The following is a 17903-nucleotide window of genomic DNA, read 5'->3' as shown; positions in this document are numbered from 1 at the left end:
ATCTTATTTTATTTACCATCAAAATAATTAAAATACTATTTTGTCTGAATTGAAACTACGAATGTTATTGTTTTTGTCGATCTCCTGGCCTGGGAGGAGAGATCAGTGCTTGCATTGCACTGAAGCGGGAGTGAAGGGTTGATGCTTGAAACACTATCTAAATAACGTTAGATAAGTTTTGCAGAAGGAATCATTTGTTCTCCAGTCAGTCTGTGTAAAGTTGTTCATCATTTTTGTTCGTATTTTGAAGTATATATTTACCGACATGAATCCCAATCACTTAACATTTATCCCATCGATGACCAGCAAAACACTTTCGTTTTTTTGCCGGTTACATGCACCGAAAGGAGTGGGACTACACTGTCTACAGCTACAGGCACAGCCACAGTTGAAGCTGCCGCAACATCACTGTCGTTTGGCGTCGACATCATCAATCAGCGTCAACGCGATAGACCATCATCGATATTTCAACGAGGTCTCCAATTCTCGCAAACCATCTCCAATTCGTAAACTTTGTAAGTATTATGTTAAATAACCCGATACATGTAGTTGGTTGAATGGTCCATTCATGGGGATTATATAGTAAAATGTCAGAAATTTTATCCTTTTAGTTTTAATAGCAGTAAAAAGGATGCTAATGGAGTCATTTTTTGCAAAGTAATTACTAATAGATCTGAATATGTAAAAGTGATTTGATCAAGTACCCCTGCTTTTCAATGCTGTCTCAATGCTATTGGCATCTAATAGTAATGGCATAACTTCAGTCTGTGTACTAGATAATTTTAGCGAATGGCAATGTAGGTCAATGGAACAACCAGTACGGTACAGAGACTGAAGATTTTGTCAAAGAAATCTATATTCTAAAAGACCTTCAAATTTGTTTTATTTTTCTTCTTTTCTACCCCAACATTTCACGTTCATAGATATAGGTTATTTGTATTAAAGGAAACGTATCCACCTTGATACATGTAGGTGCTCAAGGCGCTCCTTCATTACCCCGGCTAAGCTCGGTGAGCTACCAATTCCAGTCCACACATTTTTTGAGGAATAACTTCCTGCTGGTACCCATTTATCTAATCTGGGTGCATTGTGGATAAATATCTTGTTGAAGGAAATTAAGCCATGGCTGGGTTTTGAACCCACAACCCTCTGTTTCAAAGTCCCAAGACTAATCCACTGGGCCACAATGCACCATGCTTCATGTGGTTGCAGGTTCGAGTTTTCTTCAAAGCAGATGTGATATGAAATACTCAGAAAATTTTCTTTGCTCAATTGATCGTTGGCCTGTCAGCCGATGTGCAGCGCCAGATCAACAAGGGTCCATCCCGTGTATTGTTGAACGCCAAACAGGGTAGCAGCAACTCCCATCTTTTATTGTCTTTTGTTCTGATGCAGCCGGGTTACCCGTTATGAGAAAGACGCTCTACCAACTGAGCCAACACACTGGTACACATTCAGGGAAGCAGCTTGTATCTGTGCTCTTTTGTTTGGCTAATAGTAAACATACTCTAGAACTTTCTGAAGAAAAATTGTTTTATATTGTAATGAATAGATTCGTACCTCATGATTGTGTATGCAGATTGGAGAAAGTCCATATTAGAGCAGCTTTCTCATCACAGGGAACTATGTGTCCAGAGATAAAGATTTGTTTCCAGCAAGCATGATAGGTCTCCTCCAATAAGCCTGAAAGAAAGAAGCAAGGTTATCTAACTCATCCTCTTCTTCAAAATGATGGTGGTTGTAGTGGGGTCAGGGGCTGGTTTCAGCTCTCCCCTTTCAATGCTAGGCTCAGCCTAGTACATACCTTACTTAACAGTCATGTAAAAATACAATCATTTATGCAAGATTGTGACTTTACAAATATTGAGATATGCAGTACAGGTGCCACAGTCAATTACAATCACTGAACATTCAACATTGCTAGAAATCCTGTTCTTGCCCCCCCCCCAAAAAAAAAAAGAGTTAGGGCAACAAAGCATTACATTCAATAAAGAGAAATATTTAAAAAGAAGACACAGTTGGCTACCATAACACTGTATCCAGCAGCGAAAAAGGTCTTCTCTTTGACGGCATACATGTAATTGTTTTATTTTCTCAAGATAAAGATCTGGGATTTTGACAGGACATCACTTGAATTTAGTATTTTTTTTATTTATTGGTATACATGTAATACTGCCCATTAAAATTGACCAGCAGCACATGGATGGGTCAGTTTACAAAAAAAATATGAAGTATGATATAACAAGGCAAATAAACAAAAATGTAATTATACAGTATTTTAAAACTTATGTCTATTTATAAGATATAATGACAGTATCACTTAAATGGAAGATTGGGGAAGAGAGCACAGGGGATAAGCACAGGGGAAGAGGGAGAGATGGAGAGAGAGAAAGGGGGAAAGAACTACAAAAATAGAAGAAAAAATTGAGTGAGGTAGAAAAAAAAGAGACAGGGGTGAAGAAGAGGAGAGTGATATGAAGAACATAGAAAAAGACAAAGTAATCTCAATGATGATGGAAACTAAATAAGGACATGAATATCCTATAAGATATAAAATAAATTATGTAAGTATATATACATTCACCATGAGAATTAAATAATATTAGATATTCAAATAAATATTTTGACAAGACATTGGGTCGTGCTTGAGTATTTGTGTTTCTTCCATTGCTCTTATATTACAATGTGTAAAACTTATGAGATAATTTTAGATATAAATCAGAATTAACGAAACATTTGGTAGTAGACTATATGGTGAAGCAATTCTGTTATGAGAAATAAACATGCTACATATAATTTTGCTGCATACTAGTATCTTTAGTGTGTGTTACATGTATTTACAAGCAACTTTCAACATGCAATTAGGATATAGAGAAAAATAATGGAGAGAAGTGAACGACCAGCATCATACGAGTCAAGTACTCCTAACCAAGATTGTGGTTTTCTTTTTCAGTGCCATATAGTGATATACACATTTTTCATTACCGGTAATTATTGTAACTATACAGTGCGTATCAAAAAAAAGTTTACACTTTGAAAAAGTCCTGGGAATTAAAAAATATACAACATGTGGGTAATTTTTTCACATATAATCTGGGTTTGGGTCTCATCTATCTAATGAAAGTAAAAGTTTTGACAGAATGTTACACTTGAGTGAGCACTGTCCATTTTTGTAAAGCTCGCAGAAATCTGTTTGCGCAGAAATGCTCGTTTTCACGCTGCGTCAAGGGGAAAGGACGAAATCAAACTTACCCTGCGAAACATTTCTCCCACATTTCCCTTGCACTTTTGGTAAATTGATATAAAACGGATACATTCAAGCATTTTGTAGCAATTTTGCCACCCAAATTGAAATTTCAACACTTAGTAAGCACAACCTTTACCCTTTATTGTGACAGCTGGATCTGAGGACATAACTGAATCTGAACAAAAGTTTATATCAGACATCTCCAGCATTTTTTCACTAAGTTTGTGTCATTAAAGTGGGTTTACATTTCATTTTTAATTTAGAACTTGTTTCTCCACACTTTTTCCAAGCTTGACAATGATTAACAAAATGAAAATCAAACCTAAGCCATTTCATGTAAATCACAGCTCAGTGTAAAGCAAATATCGTCACGATGGCCTCGGTGTGTGGGGGAGTGGGGTGGGGCGCAATGCACTCTTCGAAGTGTTTTGGGCAAGGAAACAAGTTAAAAAAGGTAAAAGATATCATCAAATCAATTTTACTAGCTAAATTCCACCTGTTCTTCATGATTAAAGTCTAGTTTTATTCGCATAACTATTTCCAAGTTCTGCGCAAATCATTTTTCACTAACTTTTCAAAAGTAAGTGGTGCTCACTCAAGCGGAAATATTTTTCGACAGTTATATCATCATTTGCTTAAATGGAATTATACCAAAGTAAAAATATAGAAAAAATTTCAGTTTATTACAAATGTATAATTTTACAGGATTTTTTCTAAGTGTAAACTTTTTTTTGATACGCACTATAGTTCTCACTTAAAATAGCCCACATCTAATAGTAAAATTTACTTTCAGTAATTCACATCAGACTACAAATATTTTGTATGTACCCTTTAAATCAATGGGTCCTAAAGAGTGCCAATTGACATGGTAACTGCCTGGTTACATCAGGACCATAATTGGTCCTGATTAATTCTTTCATTTCTGGTCTGCACTCTGCACAAAAAGTGGTCTTCACCAATGAGTAAAATTTGCTCTCAATTATTTACAGCAGACAAGACTTCTTTTGTCAGGACCAGGGTAAAATAATATGGGAGGGGGGGGGGGATGGGTGGGTTCAGGGCAATAATGCCCCCCAAATATGCAAAAAACAAAACATGTATATTGAAAAAGAGTCCTGTAAATTCACTGCAATGTTAAAACTTTATCCAATATAGCAGATATAGACAATGCTTACCAGTAATTAGGTTCATTCATTTGTGAAAAGTAGCCCCCCAAAATAATAAAAATGAAAAATAAATAGATAAGCAAACAATTTTCTTGCCTTAATTAGGCCCCTTTCAATGAATAAGCCTGAAAACAAACCAGCTTTCATGGTCAATGGTTACATCCACTGGCGGATCCAGGGGGGGGGGGAGTCAGCCCTACCCCCCCCCTTTTGAAAGAGAAGACCCCTATTTAAAAAAAAAAAATTGTGGGAGAAATGTTCTTATTTTTTTTGTTGAAAACCTTTTACTTTCTTTTTTTTCTTCTTGGGAAAATGTGCCTTCCCTTTTGAAAATCCTGGATCCGTCCCTGGTTACATCAAGACCATAATCATTGACTGCAGCCATTGACTACCTGACCAGTGAAAAAAAATTCTCATATTAATACCCTGTATTGTATTAATGAAATACCTGTATTGTAATAAGACCTTTAATAATGATCATTGAATTGCAACACCCTTTAATGGAATCAATTTGACTTTGTACCCTGAAATGCAAATATTTTTCTATTGTCTACAGGAGTTTTTTTTTCATGTCCTTATAGAACTCTTTCACAACTGAAAGGGTCCAATTCGAAAACAAAATGTAAAAAATAGATCAGATTGGATTGAACACTAGAAGGCACTGTTTATGCTCTGTTGTAATAGACCTAATTTTTATGAAAATGTCTGCTACCAAGGATTTTGAAAGATTTTTGAACCCAATCGCTGGATCGCGAAAGCCTTCTCCAATTCATGTCTTGAGTAAGTACACAAGTATAATCATGAATGTGATTACTGGTAATATAGAAAGGGTCAAGATAGTTTGGAAATCACCTCTTTTTCCCTGTGCCCCCCCCATTTCAATTTTACCTCGCCACTAATTTTGAGTCATGATAAGTGTGAGTGATAAACTTTTTGTTTGCCTTGTTATATTTTAAACATTCTTTTGGGGAGTTGCTTGGTTGGAATTATATCAAAGGTTAGTTAGATCCTAAAGCCAGGTCAGACTTGATTACAAACATAACAATAAGTAGATAGGAGTATTCAATTATAAATGATTTAAGATAGGAACTCAATCACAGCATAAAGGAGAAAAATGCAAAAATTTGAATTCAAATCACAGTTTTCGAGTACAAGCATGTGAAAGGTCCGATGATCCTAAAGACGGATTGCAATCAGCATGACAATGATGATTCAAGATTCATTTGTGAAAAGGCCCATGAATATTAGTAAAACACAAGATCTGCATAAGTATTATAGTCAATTCCAATCCAACATAATAATACACATCAGCATGGGTGTTAGTAAGAATTAGGGTGTGTTTATGCTTCCATTGCGTAGACAGAATCTGCATTTTCAAACGTCATTTCAAAACGCCGGGAGTTTTAATCGCAATAGAATACATTATAGAATAGTTTCTGCGCTCTATAACTTTATATACAAAATGCATTCTGAATAAAGAGCAGTTTTCTGAGTATAAATGTATGGATTTGTATCGCTTGGGCTAATAGCAAATGGTCTAATTCCCAGATTGTCATTGCTAATAGTCTGCCATCAATTAGGTGTACCAGTAATCCATTTGGTTCAACAACCACTTGGTCTTATACATGTATGTGGTATAAGTCATTTGGTCTGATACCCTGATGGTCTTATTTCCTCTTCATCTATTTCAGGTGCTTTGTCAAATAAAAATTAGATTTATATACAGTTCATCTGTAGACTAATTGATGTAAATGATTGGTAAATGATTGGTAAATGATGAATTGGTTAATGGGTTACCGGTAAGTGGCAATTGGACCAAATGATTTATAGACAAACATGAGACCATGTACATGGGATGAGACCTAAGGGAAAGAACTATAGACAAAGGGGTTGTAGACCAGCTGGCAATGGATGTGCAGTAGTATATAAAATGAAATTGACGTAATTATTTCACGGGCTTCATAGGTTTGCATGCTGGAAAAACTGGATGAAGAAGAATGGACGCAGCATGTAGGCAAGGTGTCCCTGAAGAGGATTGTTAGTTATCTTTGGGTAAAAGTTCTGAAAATAACTGTTTGATATGTCCATAGAAGAATCGCTTTAATGAAATTTCTTATTCAGAACTTATGCCAATCTTCAACAAAATATTAAAAAGCAGTCCTTTCTTGACTATTTTTCCTGCATGGTGTATCCTAAAACTTCTACATCCAGACATTTAACTTTTGTCAAGTATAACATAAAGCTTTAATCAATTTACACCTTTTCTTCCTGCTTGCTGATGCAGCTGAATTGTTGATGACGGGGCCTCCTACCTTGATCTCGCTTGCAGCAGGTATACCTAACGTGGACATGTTTCCCTTTGAGAAGTCAAGCATTACACTTAAGTTAGTTATCATCTTTTTCATTTGATATAATTTCTAAGATTATGATATGCAGTGATTATGTGAATCGAGAAATAGGAAAATTCTATTCCAAAATAAAAAATCAGTTTTTCAACTTTTTACTTTACTTCTAGAAGTTATTAGAAATAGTTTATTAGAGATATTTTTAAGATATCAGACTGACGTTCAAAAAAAAAAAGAATCAAAGAAGGCTTTTCATGAAGTGATCAAAACCCCAACTCAAACAACAGATGTATAATTACTAAATAATTTTATCTACTAACAATATGCACTTGAAATAAATGATAATCAATTCTGGACATAACACACTTTCACCATTTTGAATGCTTGCTCTGTTTCTCTTCTTTTAATAAACATCTGAATTTACACTGTATCACATACTTTCAAAATTGTATTGAACTACATTCTCAATGTGTTTTGGTACAGATGTACTTGTTATCCAAAGTGAAAAGATATCAAAGTCTTTGTTTATTTTATTATTTATTCCCTTAAAGGAGTGTGGTGGGTATCGTCTTTTGGTATACTATTCCAATTTAAGTAATACAGTATCAGCATTCTCTTGGTTTGTGTCTAGAATCTGGGTAATTATTGTCAGTGATTCAAATACAATTAAAAAAGTGGCCCGTGTACAAAGTCTATGTGAATTAGAGGATTCTACATGTGTAGTCAATGGCTTTAAAATATTGAGATTAACAGAAAAAAACCTATTATTGATACTTGCTGATTGGTTACTTGCCTTTCATACTCTCTTTTAGGGATGGTACTGAACTTCAAATGTCATCTGAAGAAATGAAAGTAGCACAACAGTATGGTGTCACTTCAGGGTAGGTTGGTTTCATATCTTTAAAATCATTTATTATTTACCTGATGAATAATTACAATATATTCTTGGTAAATGAAAAAAATAACTTGAGGTATGATTGAGTGACACTTTCTGTTTCTGTTTTATTATGTTGGGATTGATTAATATTAAAATACAGTCATTATTTTTTATTATTTATTCGGCATTTCAAAATACATGAATTATACAATTCAAATTACATAAACAATGGATCATAAATTATGTGACATAATACAAATGGCTTGGAATAGAGATGAAGGGGCTGCATGGGTTTGGAAAAAGTTAACTGAATTACCATGACCCACAGGTCTTCCTTCCCACACCCCTTTACCTCCATCCAGGTCAGTATAAGAATATAAAAAGAAACATGAAATAAAAGTATACAACTGAAACTGGCAACAGTTAATTAATAGTTAATAGTAAATTACTGCCTTTTACTTGAGTTGTGATAAATACAACATTCCATTCCTTTTGTGATGTTCTTTCTGACTACATGATATTAATCTTTTCATTTTTAATGAAAAGGTTATTAGGATAGAATTCACAAAGTAGGTTTGATCTAGACAAGTGTTGTGGCTTACTACATCTAGCATATACACTTTATAATAATAATAATGAAGATAATAGTAGTAATAATAATGATAATGTTCATAAAGTAGGTTTAATCTAGACGAGTGTTGAGCATATACACTATGATCTTAATTTAATCATACTTTAGACCAGTCATTGGTTTGAATTAAGATGAAGTATAATTTTTTTCTTCTCTTTTTCTTTTTCAAAATGCGCGCCTGGTAAAATGTATATTGTCTACTTTCGGATAACATAAAATGAGATATCTTCCATCTTACATGAAAATTCTTTTAATATTTGTGGCATTAGGACATTTACTATACATTCGATGGGTAAACGAATTTAAATCAAAGAATTTAAGTTGCGTAAAAAACCTCAAACTATTAATAGTTTTATTTTGAGGAAATTGCAGTTTTATGTTTCACTGTGTATGTGTGTAATATTCAAATTTAAAATGCATATTTATGAGACTTATAATTTGAAACTCTAAATAAAAAGAATTACATATCAAAGATAATTAAAAATATAATAATCCGTCAAAATATCAAAATGCGTGATTTTTTACATTCAGAATTTACGCTAAAAATGACACTTTCACTCAAAAGTGCGATTTTAGCTGGAATGCCAAGCATTAGCAAGCATTAACAAATTTTGCCTTCCAAAGTATAAAAAATCATTTTGGCCGGTCTACTATGAGTGAGTGATTGAGTGAGTGAGTGAGTGTAGCCCCTAAATTATTATTGTAATGTTAACAGTTGAAACCAGAAGATGAATGTAATAAACTTAATATATGATGAATATTCATTAATACAGCTATGGTGACCTCCGTGACTGGCTGATGGCCCTCCAAGTTAAAATGCACAATCCTCCAACACAAAGTAGAACAGATGGCAGTAAACTTGAAATGGCTATTACAGCAGGAAGCCAACATGGGCTCTGTATGGTATGTACACGTATATCAACTTGTATGAGAGCTGGGCTTAAAACATCTGGATCCTGTTTCATGAATAGCGTATTGTATCAATATTTGTAACAAATCTACGATCAACCAATCAGATCGAAGTATTACAGTACATTTAAACTGTTAATGCAAATTTCTTATTATAATAAATGTTATGTAAGAGGCCCCTGGGAAGCCTGTCATGAAATGAATGGTCATTAATTTTCACTGACTAAATTGTTATAAGCTACTGAATTCCTTGCACCTGATTGGCTCAATGGTAATTTGTCAGTGAAAAATCACTGACAATATGCTTCATGAAACAGTCTTCGGTAAGATCACACTCATGCCATAAAATGTGTACTTAAAATTCCATAAACACTTGTAATTTCACAGTCATGTGATGTCATAATGAGACACATACTCGGTGTTTTGCCCCTGCTGACAATCACCTTTAATAGATTTACTGTACTTTATTTTTCTTTTGTGACGTTAATTGTTGAAAGAAGTGCATTTAAAAGGTTATTGTGCAATTAAGAGTTATTTGTGCTGAATGGTATAAAGGAATTCACCCGTTATTCTTTATTGTTTCTTCTTCCTTCTTGCTTTTTTTGGTCCTTTTTGATCATTTTGCAAAGATGTACACAAAGTAATAATTCACATACAAAAGTTCATTATTGTTTATAATGCTGTAAATTGTGATACGGTTTTATGACGGTTGAGTATTCTGAGAAACCCTGTATTGCTATAGAGCAGTCCTGCTGTAGAGATAAATAATTTCTTCTTTTAAAAATGCTGAAAAGAGTATAAAGAAATGTTTAGAAGATAAGTGGTTAATTAGAGCCAAGCCATTAATTTCTGAGTGACTGTAATACATGTATATTTTCTTTATATACAGGCATGTGAAGCACTTATATCAAGAGGGGATAAGGTGTTGGCTGGTGTACCTTTGTATTCTGGTGCTATAGCAATGGTAAGCATTTGATATGATTTAGTAGAAGTAATAGTCAGAGCTTGAATTAATTAGAGACAATTAAAATTCATGGCCATGGATGCCTTTTATGAGTGACTGTTCTCAATGCCTCTTGGGTATTTTTTTTTTGTCTTTTCTTTTTCTATTTGTGCTGTAATAAAAAAACTTACCTAACTTGCTCTGGAAATATATGAGCTAAGGCCTGAGTAGTTGTAGCTATTGTTAGAAGTAGTGGTATAGGAAAGTTGTTGCAGTAGTAGAAGTAGTAGCAGTAGTAGCAATAGTAGCAGTAGTAGTAGTAGTAGTAGTAGTCGTAGTATTAGTAGTAGTAGTAGTAGCAGCAGCAGTAGTAGTTAGTAGTAGTAGTAGTAGTAGTAGTAGTAGTAGTAGTAGTAGTAGTAGTAGTAGAAGTAGTAGTAGAAGTAGTAGTAGTAGTAGTAGTAGTAGTAGTAGTAGTAGTAGTAGTAGTAGTAGTAGTAGAAGTAGTAGTAGTAGTAGTAGTAGTAGAAGTAGTAGTAGTAGTATTAGTAGTAATAGCAGTAGTAGTAGTACTACTACTACTACTACTAAGCGCCGTGGTGTAGCGGTTCTGACTCTCGCTTTGTAATCGGAGGGTCGTGTGTTCGAATCCTACCATGGCCTAGCGTCCTAGACGTCAATCCACAATTTGCCTCTCTCCACCCAGGTGTTAAATGGGTACCAGGTAGGATGCGAAAGCCTATGTAGTATGCCTAGCAATTGAGTTTTGGAACTCTTGTTGGAATGCTCAAAAGGGAGTGGAGAAGGTGTGAACATTGTATGCGGGCATGCAAGGATCCGATGACTGGGGTAATGATATATCTGTAAAGTGCTTAGAGACATCGTTCCGATGTGTTAAGCGGTATATACATGCGGAATATTATTATTTATTATTATTACTAGTACTAGTTGAAGTAGACGACTAAGACATAGTACATGTAGTTGATGTAATTGTAGTTGTAAATCAAGCCAAAAATATATCTGTACTGTGCAAGCTAACAAATAATTTATAAATGTTATTGTACAGTCTATGCTTGAATCTTAGAATCCAACTACCATGAAATTCAACTTTGATTGGTACACATGAAAGCATCATTAAAGTACAACATTGAATATCCTGGAAATAGAGGTTAAAAAGAAATACCGGTAAGGAATCATTGACTTTATGTTTATATCAAATATACTGTTCTTTCTAAAGTATTTATATTTATTTCTGTCTTTATGAAGAATTGGAGTAATGAAATATCATTGAGTAGGATACAAATTCTATATTTGATGCCATGCTTCCAACATATTCATAAGACGTATCCTCATATTTCATTTTCTGCTTTGAATTAATTAAATTAAATCTTAAACATTGGGTAATACTATGTATTGTATTTATGTAAAATATACTATAAGTTGTTTTAATTGATAAATTGGAGTAATAAAATATTTATTGCCTGGATGCATATGTATTTCTACTGAAAGAGAAACTGCTCAGTTTCACTGCCTGTTATTTGATTTTATCATTTTGTCAAGGAAGGTAAGCTTATATTTTAACATTATTTGTGGTTAATGCCTCTCTTGTCAATGAAGATCTTGCCAAGTGTAACAACTTTGATGGTTTCTAATGAGTCTGTTCAGACGAGACTCTTTAACAATATTTGGAAAATTAAGTCTGTATGATGTTATTTGAATGACGGTATGTGAAGCACGCTTTCAATTTAAACTATAAAGATAGTTTGAATTTATTACACTGATCTAGTCATACATGTGCAGCTAACCGGATGAGATCAAATGGTAATTTAGATGAAGTTGGATTAGACAAAGTGGTGATTAGACATATTATATTTAGACCAAGTAATACTTCATACAAAATGGGTTTAGACCAAGTGGTAATAAACAGAGTGGGTTTATAGACAAAGTGGTTTTAGACCAGCTGATATTTTTATAGACAAAGTGAGTTTTGACCTATCAAAGTTAATGTTTGAATTTCAAAATTGTTTGTAATGATATTACCCTTGTGGATGTTTCCAATATGCAGGGTCTTGTTTCTCAAAGACTTGTAACTATTGTAACTTTGCTATTGTTGTAAACTATCATTGAAACTTTGATTGTGATTGGCTGCTGATACATTACAATATTGGCAAAGTTACAATAGGTGTGAATCAGTTATAAAACTGGCCCCATGCTAGCTTTACATGCTTACACACAATGGCTATATCAGGAGGGAGCAATACAAATGACCATATATCCATGCTCAGAATGTATAGATCTAGACAGTTCCATGACATAAGCTCCGGTGACGATTGCTCTGATAGATAATCTGTACATTAATCCAAAGCGTAAACTAAGCCTCCAAAACTTTTATTATGAACCAAAAACACTATTACAATCCCAGCTCTAATCCCATGCCCTCTGAGATATTAAGACCAGACCAAATGTCGCAGGAGCATTATGTCGTGCCACCCTCTGGATTGGCTAATTGGCCATTGTAATGCATTTCTGTTGCATGTGAAAGCTCATAAGTGTTTTGATTAATGTTATAATTAGACTTGAGAGTTTAAGGACATTGTGGTCACCACTTAGGATAGAGAAATGGAAAGAAGATGAGTGATTGCTCTTGTCTTTGTCTTGTCTTTGACGGCTTTTGATCTAATTTGTTTTTGAGATGGCATGGAATCAGATATCCAGTGATTTTCTTATCAAATTCATGTTGGATTGGATTGGAATATGTTATGTCTGTGATCTTGATATAAAAAAAATGAAAGTGAAAATATACAAACAAGTCTACTTTTGCATCCATACTTGTAGATTTCTACAGATTGTAAACGTACTGCAATTTTACATTTATATAGTGATACCTTGTGATGCACTTCTTCTTCGGCCCTTTGCATCAAGAGTTGCTTTCAATTCAACTAGTCAATCACAAGTCCCAAATAATTGTTATTAATATGTTGAAAATCAGGTTGCAATTAATTTTTATATTTGTTTTTTTATTGCAACTTTTTTTAAATGTGCCTCTGTCTACTATGAAAGCTTACTATGTTTTAGGCCAAATCTTGAGAGTTATACATTTTGGTTACCATTTAATTACTAACAGTCTATAAAAGGTGATTTTTTTTTAGTTTCTTATCCCACCATGCCAATTGATTTTTTTTAAGTATACTAATTGTATATTTGATCAGGTGTTATTATTCTTGAAAATTGCAACAGAGTATATTTTGTCATTGTTTCCCTTTTCTTCTTTTAAAGTTTGTGTATTTGGAATAATGAGAGATTGGAAGAGATCATGTTTCAAAGTTCAAAATTCATTATTTACATGAAAATCAATGAATTTGTTATTTCTTTCATATTTCCAATTTAATGATTTCAGTGATTGCATAATTTCTCTTTTTTGTCAAAAAATATATAAGCAAAAGTCACTATTAAATACCATGATATAGGGCACAGTACGTGCAGAATCTGCAAAATGCTTAGATATGTGCATAGGTTGTGCATTAGAAGTTGTTGGACCATACTACCTATTATAATTTTTTTTCACAAATGGTAATTGATCAAACTACAACTAATAAAACCCTCAATTCATATTCTAAGAAGAAGAGAAGATAACATTCACATAATTATTTCACGTGTTGTGTTCAAATGCAGATGGAACCACTTGGGGCAGACATTATCCCTGTTAATGTAGACGGTGAAGGTTTGAATCCAGATCATCTAGAACAGCTTCTATCAAGATGGGATCCAGAAGATAGCAAGAAAGAGGGGTAAGAAAACAGAGAGAAAGAGGGGAATAAATTATTTAGTAAAACACGAAAATTGCAGATTAGATGAGAAATGTTTGAAAATGGTTGAAAATGGGGGGGGGGGGGGTGGAGGGGTAGTTTAAGAAACATAGCAGTGAAGAAAGGAGAAAATAAATGGGACTGTCAAATCAATATCATATCGGCCAAAGCAAGCTTCATCCGCATACATTCGTAATTCCGAAGCTTCGTTATTCCGAAGGTTCGTATATTCCGAAGGTTCATATTTCGAAGGTTCGTAATTCCGAAGTTTTGTTAGTCCGAAAACGAAATGAGGTTCGTAATTTCGAAGGTTCGCTAGTCTGAAAACTAAATGATTAGCTAACCTTATTTAGTTTTCGGACTAACGAACCTTCTGAACAACGAACCTTATTTCGTTTTCGGACTAACGAACCTTATTTCATTTTCGGATTAACGAACCTTCAGAACATCGAACCTTATTTCGTTTTCGGATTATTGAACCTTTGGAATAATACCACAAATGTTCGGATTAACGAACCCTTTTACGTTTTCGGATTAGAGCATTGAGGTATAGGCAATTTCCGTGTTTCGGAATTACGAACCTTCGGAATTACGAAGTGTAACCAGCTTCATCAATATTTTCAATAGCTACGACTATTTGGATTTCACTCGTGATTCATAATTCTTTACATGAAACTAGAAAATATGAAGTACGGTAATATATAATGAATGAAAGTAATAACCCATCTTTGCATTCATCACATTATGAAACTCGTAGCACTTCGATATTACCCTTGTCAAAGTCATGCTATGAAAATGACCAATACTCAACCACGTCAGGTACTCATTGAGTCCTGGATGGAGAGTGGCAATTGAAGAAAAATGTCTTGCCAAAAGATGTCACTGTCAATGTTGTATTTGTACCATGAGCAGTGGAATTCAAATATCGGAGCTCAACGTCCAATGTCAAATCATACTTCTCCGCTCATCCACTACACTTAATCTACAAAGCTAAGATGTGAATATAGCTCATCAGAACAAAGAAAAAATTATATATTAACAAAAATTAAGAACAGACAAAGAATCAGTGTCATACCAATATTCATTCTGTAAAAAAAGTAAAACTTTTTGACTCGGTATCATGTGATTGTTTTCATTGTTCAAGTTGAGGTTACTGTGTTATGAAGTGCTGATAGAAACTACAGAGGTATTAATATATGTCATCAAATCACTATAATAAGAATTCTGAGAGATACATTAATATTTTACAAAAATCATGATAATGAGAATTTTATGTACTGGTAGGTAATCTGAGAGCTAGGTTGTCATATTTCAGATTGATAATTAATTTGTAGCAATGAGGAAATATGTACTTCTGAGAAAAGAATATCCAGTTTCTATGGCAAGGTTAGTTTGTTGGAGGTTATTGGTGTAATTATGTAATATGATACTGATTAAGGAAAATGAAATGATATTCTAGAGATCTTTTAATTTATGTCTTTTTTTTCTGTATGTGAGCATTGATGACAAAGATTTTCTACAGAATCGGTCATTAAACTGGCTTGACACTAAAACCAAGTTAGTAATAATAAATTTTAGCATATTTGTATAAGAGATAGTTAAATAATGATTTTTTTTAAGATGGTGATTAATTAAGGCTTGTTGCTTTTTTCTGTTTCTGTTGAAATAACTCTCATAAGAACTCAGCAGTGAAACTTTCTGCCGTGTTAACGCATATCTATAAATTGTTTTGGTACATAGGAAATATTTTACATGTACATCTAAGTTAATAAGTTTTAGTGGCTGACCTAGATGGCAGACATTACTTTTTGGCCTATTTGGTTAAAAGTGGAGATAATGCACTGTTAAAAAAAATGTGATTTTACAGAAAATAAACAGAAGATTATGCAGAAAGCAATAACAGAATCATTCTGTAAATTCATTAAACAGGAACTTTTCTGCAATTCAACAGAACAGGTCTGTTTAAAAAGGGGAAAAAGGGTGTTTTATTCAAGGAAATTTGTAAGTTTCCATACACCAAATACCAATTTCCTGTAAGATTACGCAATTCGCTAAGATTTCTGGTGTTCTCGAGACTCTGCTGCAGGAACTTCTTTTATTTTAAGGATAAATTTTCTAACAGTGGAGATAATGGCTGAGCTGGGATTCAAACTCAATCCCACAATCATGAACCCACTGCCCTTACTACTAGACATACAATGCTACGATTTCAAGCATAAATGAGCAACAGTTTTGAATAAACAAGTCTTCTGTTTCATGTCATCAATATAGGGCTCAAACCATGCAGCAACAAATCGGAATCAAGTTTACCTATAGATGTTCAAAGATCAGTCATTATTTGAACTTATTTAACCTGTGTGATCATGATTTGGTATTAGGTTTTAGATTCTTTCTTTAAGTTATTTTTGACAGAGGGCGTATAAAATGGTTGAACAAACATTAGTAAATTAAACTTCTGGGGCCATCATACCTGGATTTGCGGCCATCTTGTGCAGACAGATTGTATAACCACCATGTTTCTCCTTTAATCCCCTTTCTTGATATTAATCATTCCATTCTTTATATCATAAATATTGCATTTTGTGAACAACACAAAATATCAATAATTCATATACTTTATATGAAGAATCATTTGTGTTAAAAAAAAGGCAATTCTTGATACCAAGTCAAGAAATGGTATGTTAAGAGAAAGTTGCTTGCCATGGCCTGCATGTGTTGGCATATGCTTGCTAAAACATTCAGGTGGGTGTTTTATAAAGCTGTTCGTAAAGTTACACACAACTTTAAGAACGACTGGAACATGTTCTTATACATAAGTCAGCTACATAGGGATATATCACGTAGCACAAGAAAGGATCACTAGTCGTGCTTTAAGTCGTTTGTAACTTACGAACAGCTTTATGAAACACCTACTTGGTGTAACCGCCCCTTTATTAAGGGAAACTAACGTCTGTAATTAAATCATATTTGTGAAAGAAGGTAAATAATGAAAACATAGTTGTTAAAGTTTAAAAGAATAAACAATAATTTAACAAGGGAGGAGAAAGTAATGGCTGTTTGAAAGATGGGATCACTTGATATTTCCATCTTAAATTGGCAGCTGGTCAGTAGATGGTGACAAGTTACAGACAAATCTACCATATGTCATGCACATCAGAGTCTACCAGTTTTCTCCTAAGAGCCTTTACACTCAGGGGTATAATAAATCCATTGGAGACTGAACGATCTTGTTATAGCACATGTTTTCCATATACAGTCCAGCCCATATTTATATGCAGGCTGAGTTTCCAACCGATTAAAATGTGACATAGATGTCAAATTGTCATGTGTCCTCACAAAAGAAAAATAAAATTGTTAGTGTGACTTTTGAAAAAGATGACATTTACTTTATACTTTTATGCATGCCATAAAATAAAATTGGTTTCATCCTATGTGGAGTGTAAATAAAAACACTGTGTCTGTATGTGTCTGCTTTTGTAACACCAAATGTTTCTACCTCATCTCCTGATGTTAGGTCCGATATACCAAGGGTGCTTTATTTGGTTCCTAATGGAGACAATCCCACTGGTAGCTGTGTCACACTGGAAAGGAGAAAAAGAATTTATGAGCTGGCCAGAAAGTATGATCTACTAATCCTTGAAGATGATGCCTACTATTTCTTGCAATTTGGGGAGGTACGTATGTCATTGCTGCCAAAAATGTACAGGATAACCACACCAGGCGTTTGTACATCATATCATCCAGATTATATTTACAGTAAATTAAATCAAAGTTATTTTGCCATTCAATGGTAACTACCTTGATGATAATGCTCAACAGCCAATTCAACGATTTCAGGATTACCATTGGATGGCAAAGTTACTAAAATAGTAAATTTGTGCAATGGGCCCTGCTTTTATATTGATCACCTGTGGCTGTAAGGAATGACTACCTGTCTGTAAACATCACGAAGGGTGATTCAGTGTTGGTGTTGAGAGTG

The 17903-nt window shown here is 33.9% G+C and overlaps 1 protein-coding gene across 2 annotated transcripts in view; it reads left to right on the top strand.

Moving 5' to 3' along the window:
* Window positions 1–134: 134 nt before the first annotated feature.
* Window positions 135–17903, top strand: part of LOC121411186 (kynurenine/alpha-aminoadipate aminotransferase, mitochondrial-like) — a 31506-nt gene continuing 13737 nt past the window's right edge. The window contains exons 1-7 of one of the 2 annotated variants that reach the window (XM_041603753.1): window positions 135–515; window positions 6698–6797; window positions 7571–7639; window positions 9040–9169; window positions 10065–10139; window positions 13791–13906; window positions 17439–17598. In XM_041603753.1, the coding sequence (XP_041459687.1) occupies window positions 266–515; window positions 6698–6797; window positions 7571–7639; window positions 9040–9169; window positions 10065–10139; window positions 13791–13906; window positions 17439–17598 (900 nt within the window). In that variant the 5' untranslated portion in view covers window positions 135–265. Of the gene's footprint in view, window positions 516–4985; window positions 5194–6697; window positions 6798–7570; window positions 7640–9039; window positions 9170–10064; window positions 10140–13790; window positions 13907–17438; window positions 17599–17903 lie in introns of those variants that run through there. The other variant, XM_041603763.1, reaches the window with a different exon arrangement.

The sequence above is a fragment of the Lytechinus variegatus genome, chromosome 1 (genome assembly GCF_018143015.1).
Source record: "Lytechinus variegatus isolate NC3 chromosome 1, Lvar_3.0, whole genome shotgun sequence".
Lineage (NCBI taxonomy): Eukaryota > Metazoa > Echinodermata > Echinoidea > Temnopleuroida > Toxopneustidae > Lytechinus > Lytechinus variegatus.
The sequence above is the reverse complement of the archived record's forward strand: the minus strand, read 5'-3'. Positions and strand labels throughout refer to the sequence as shown.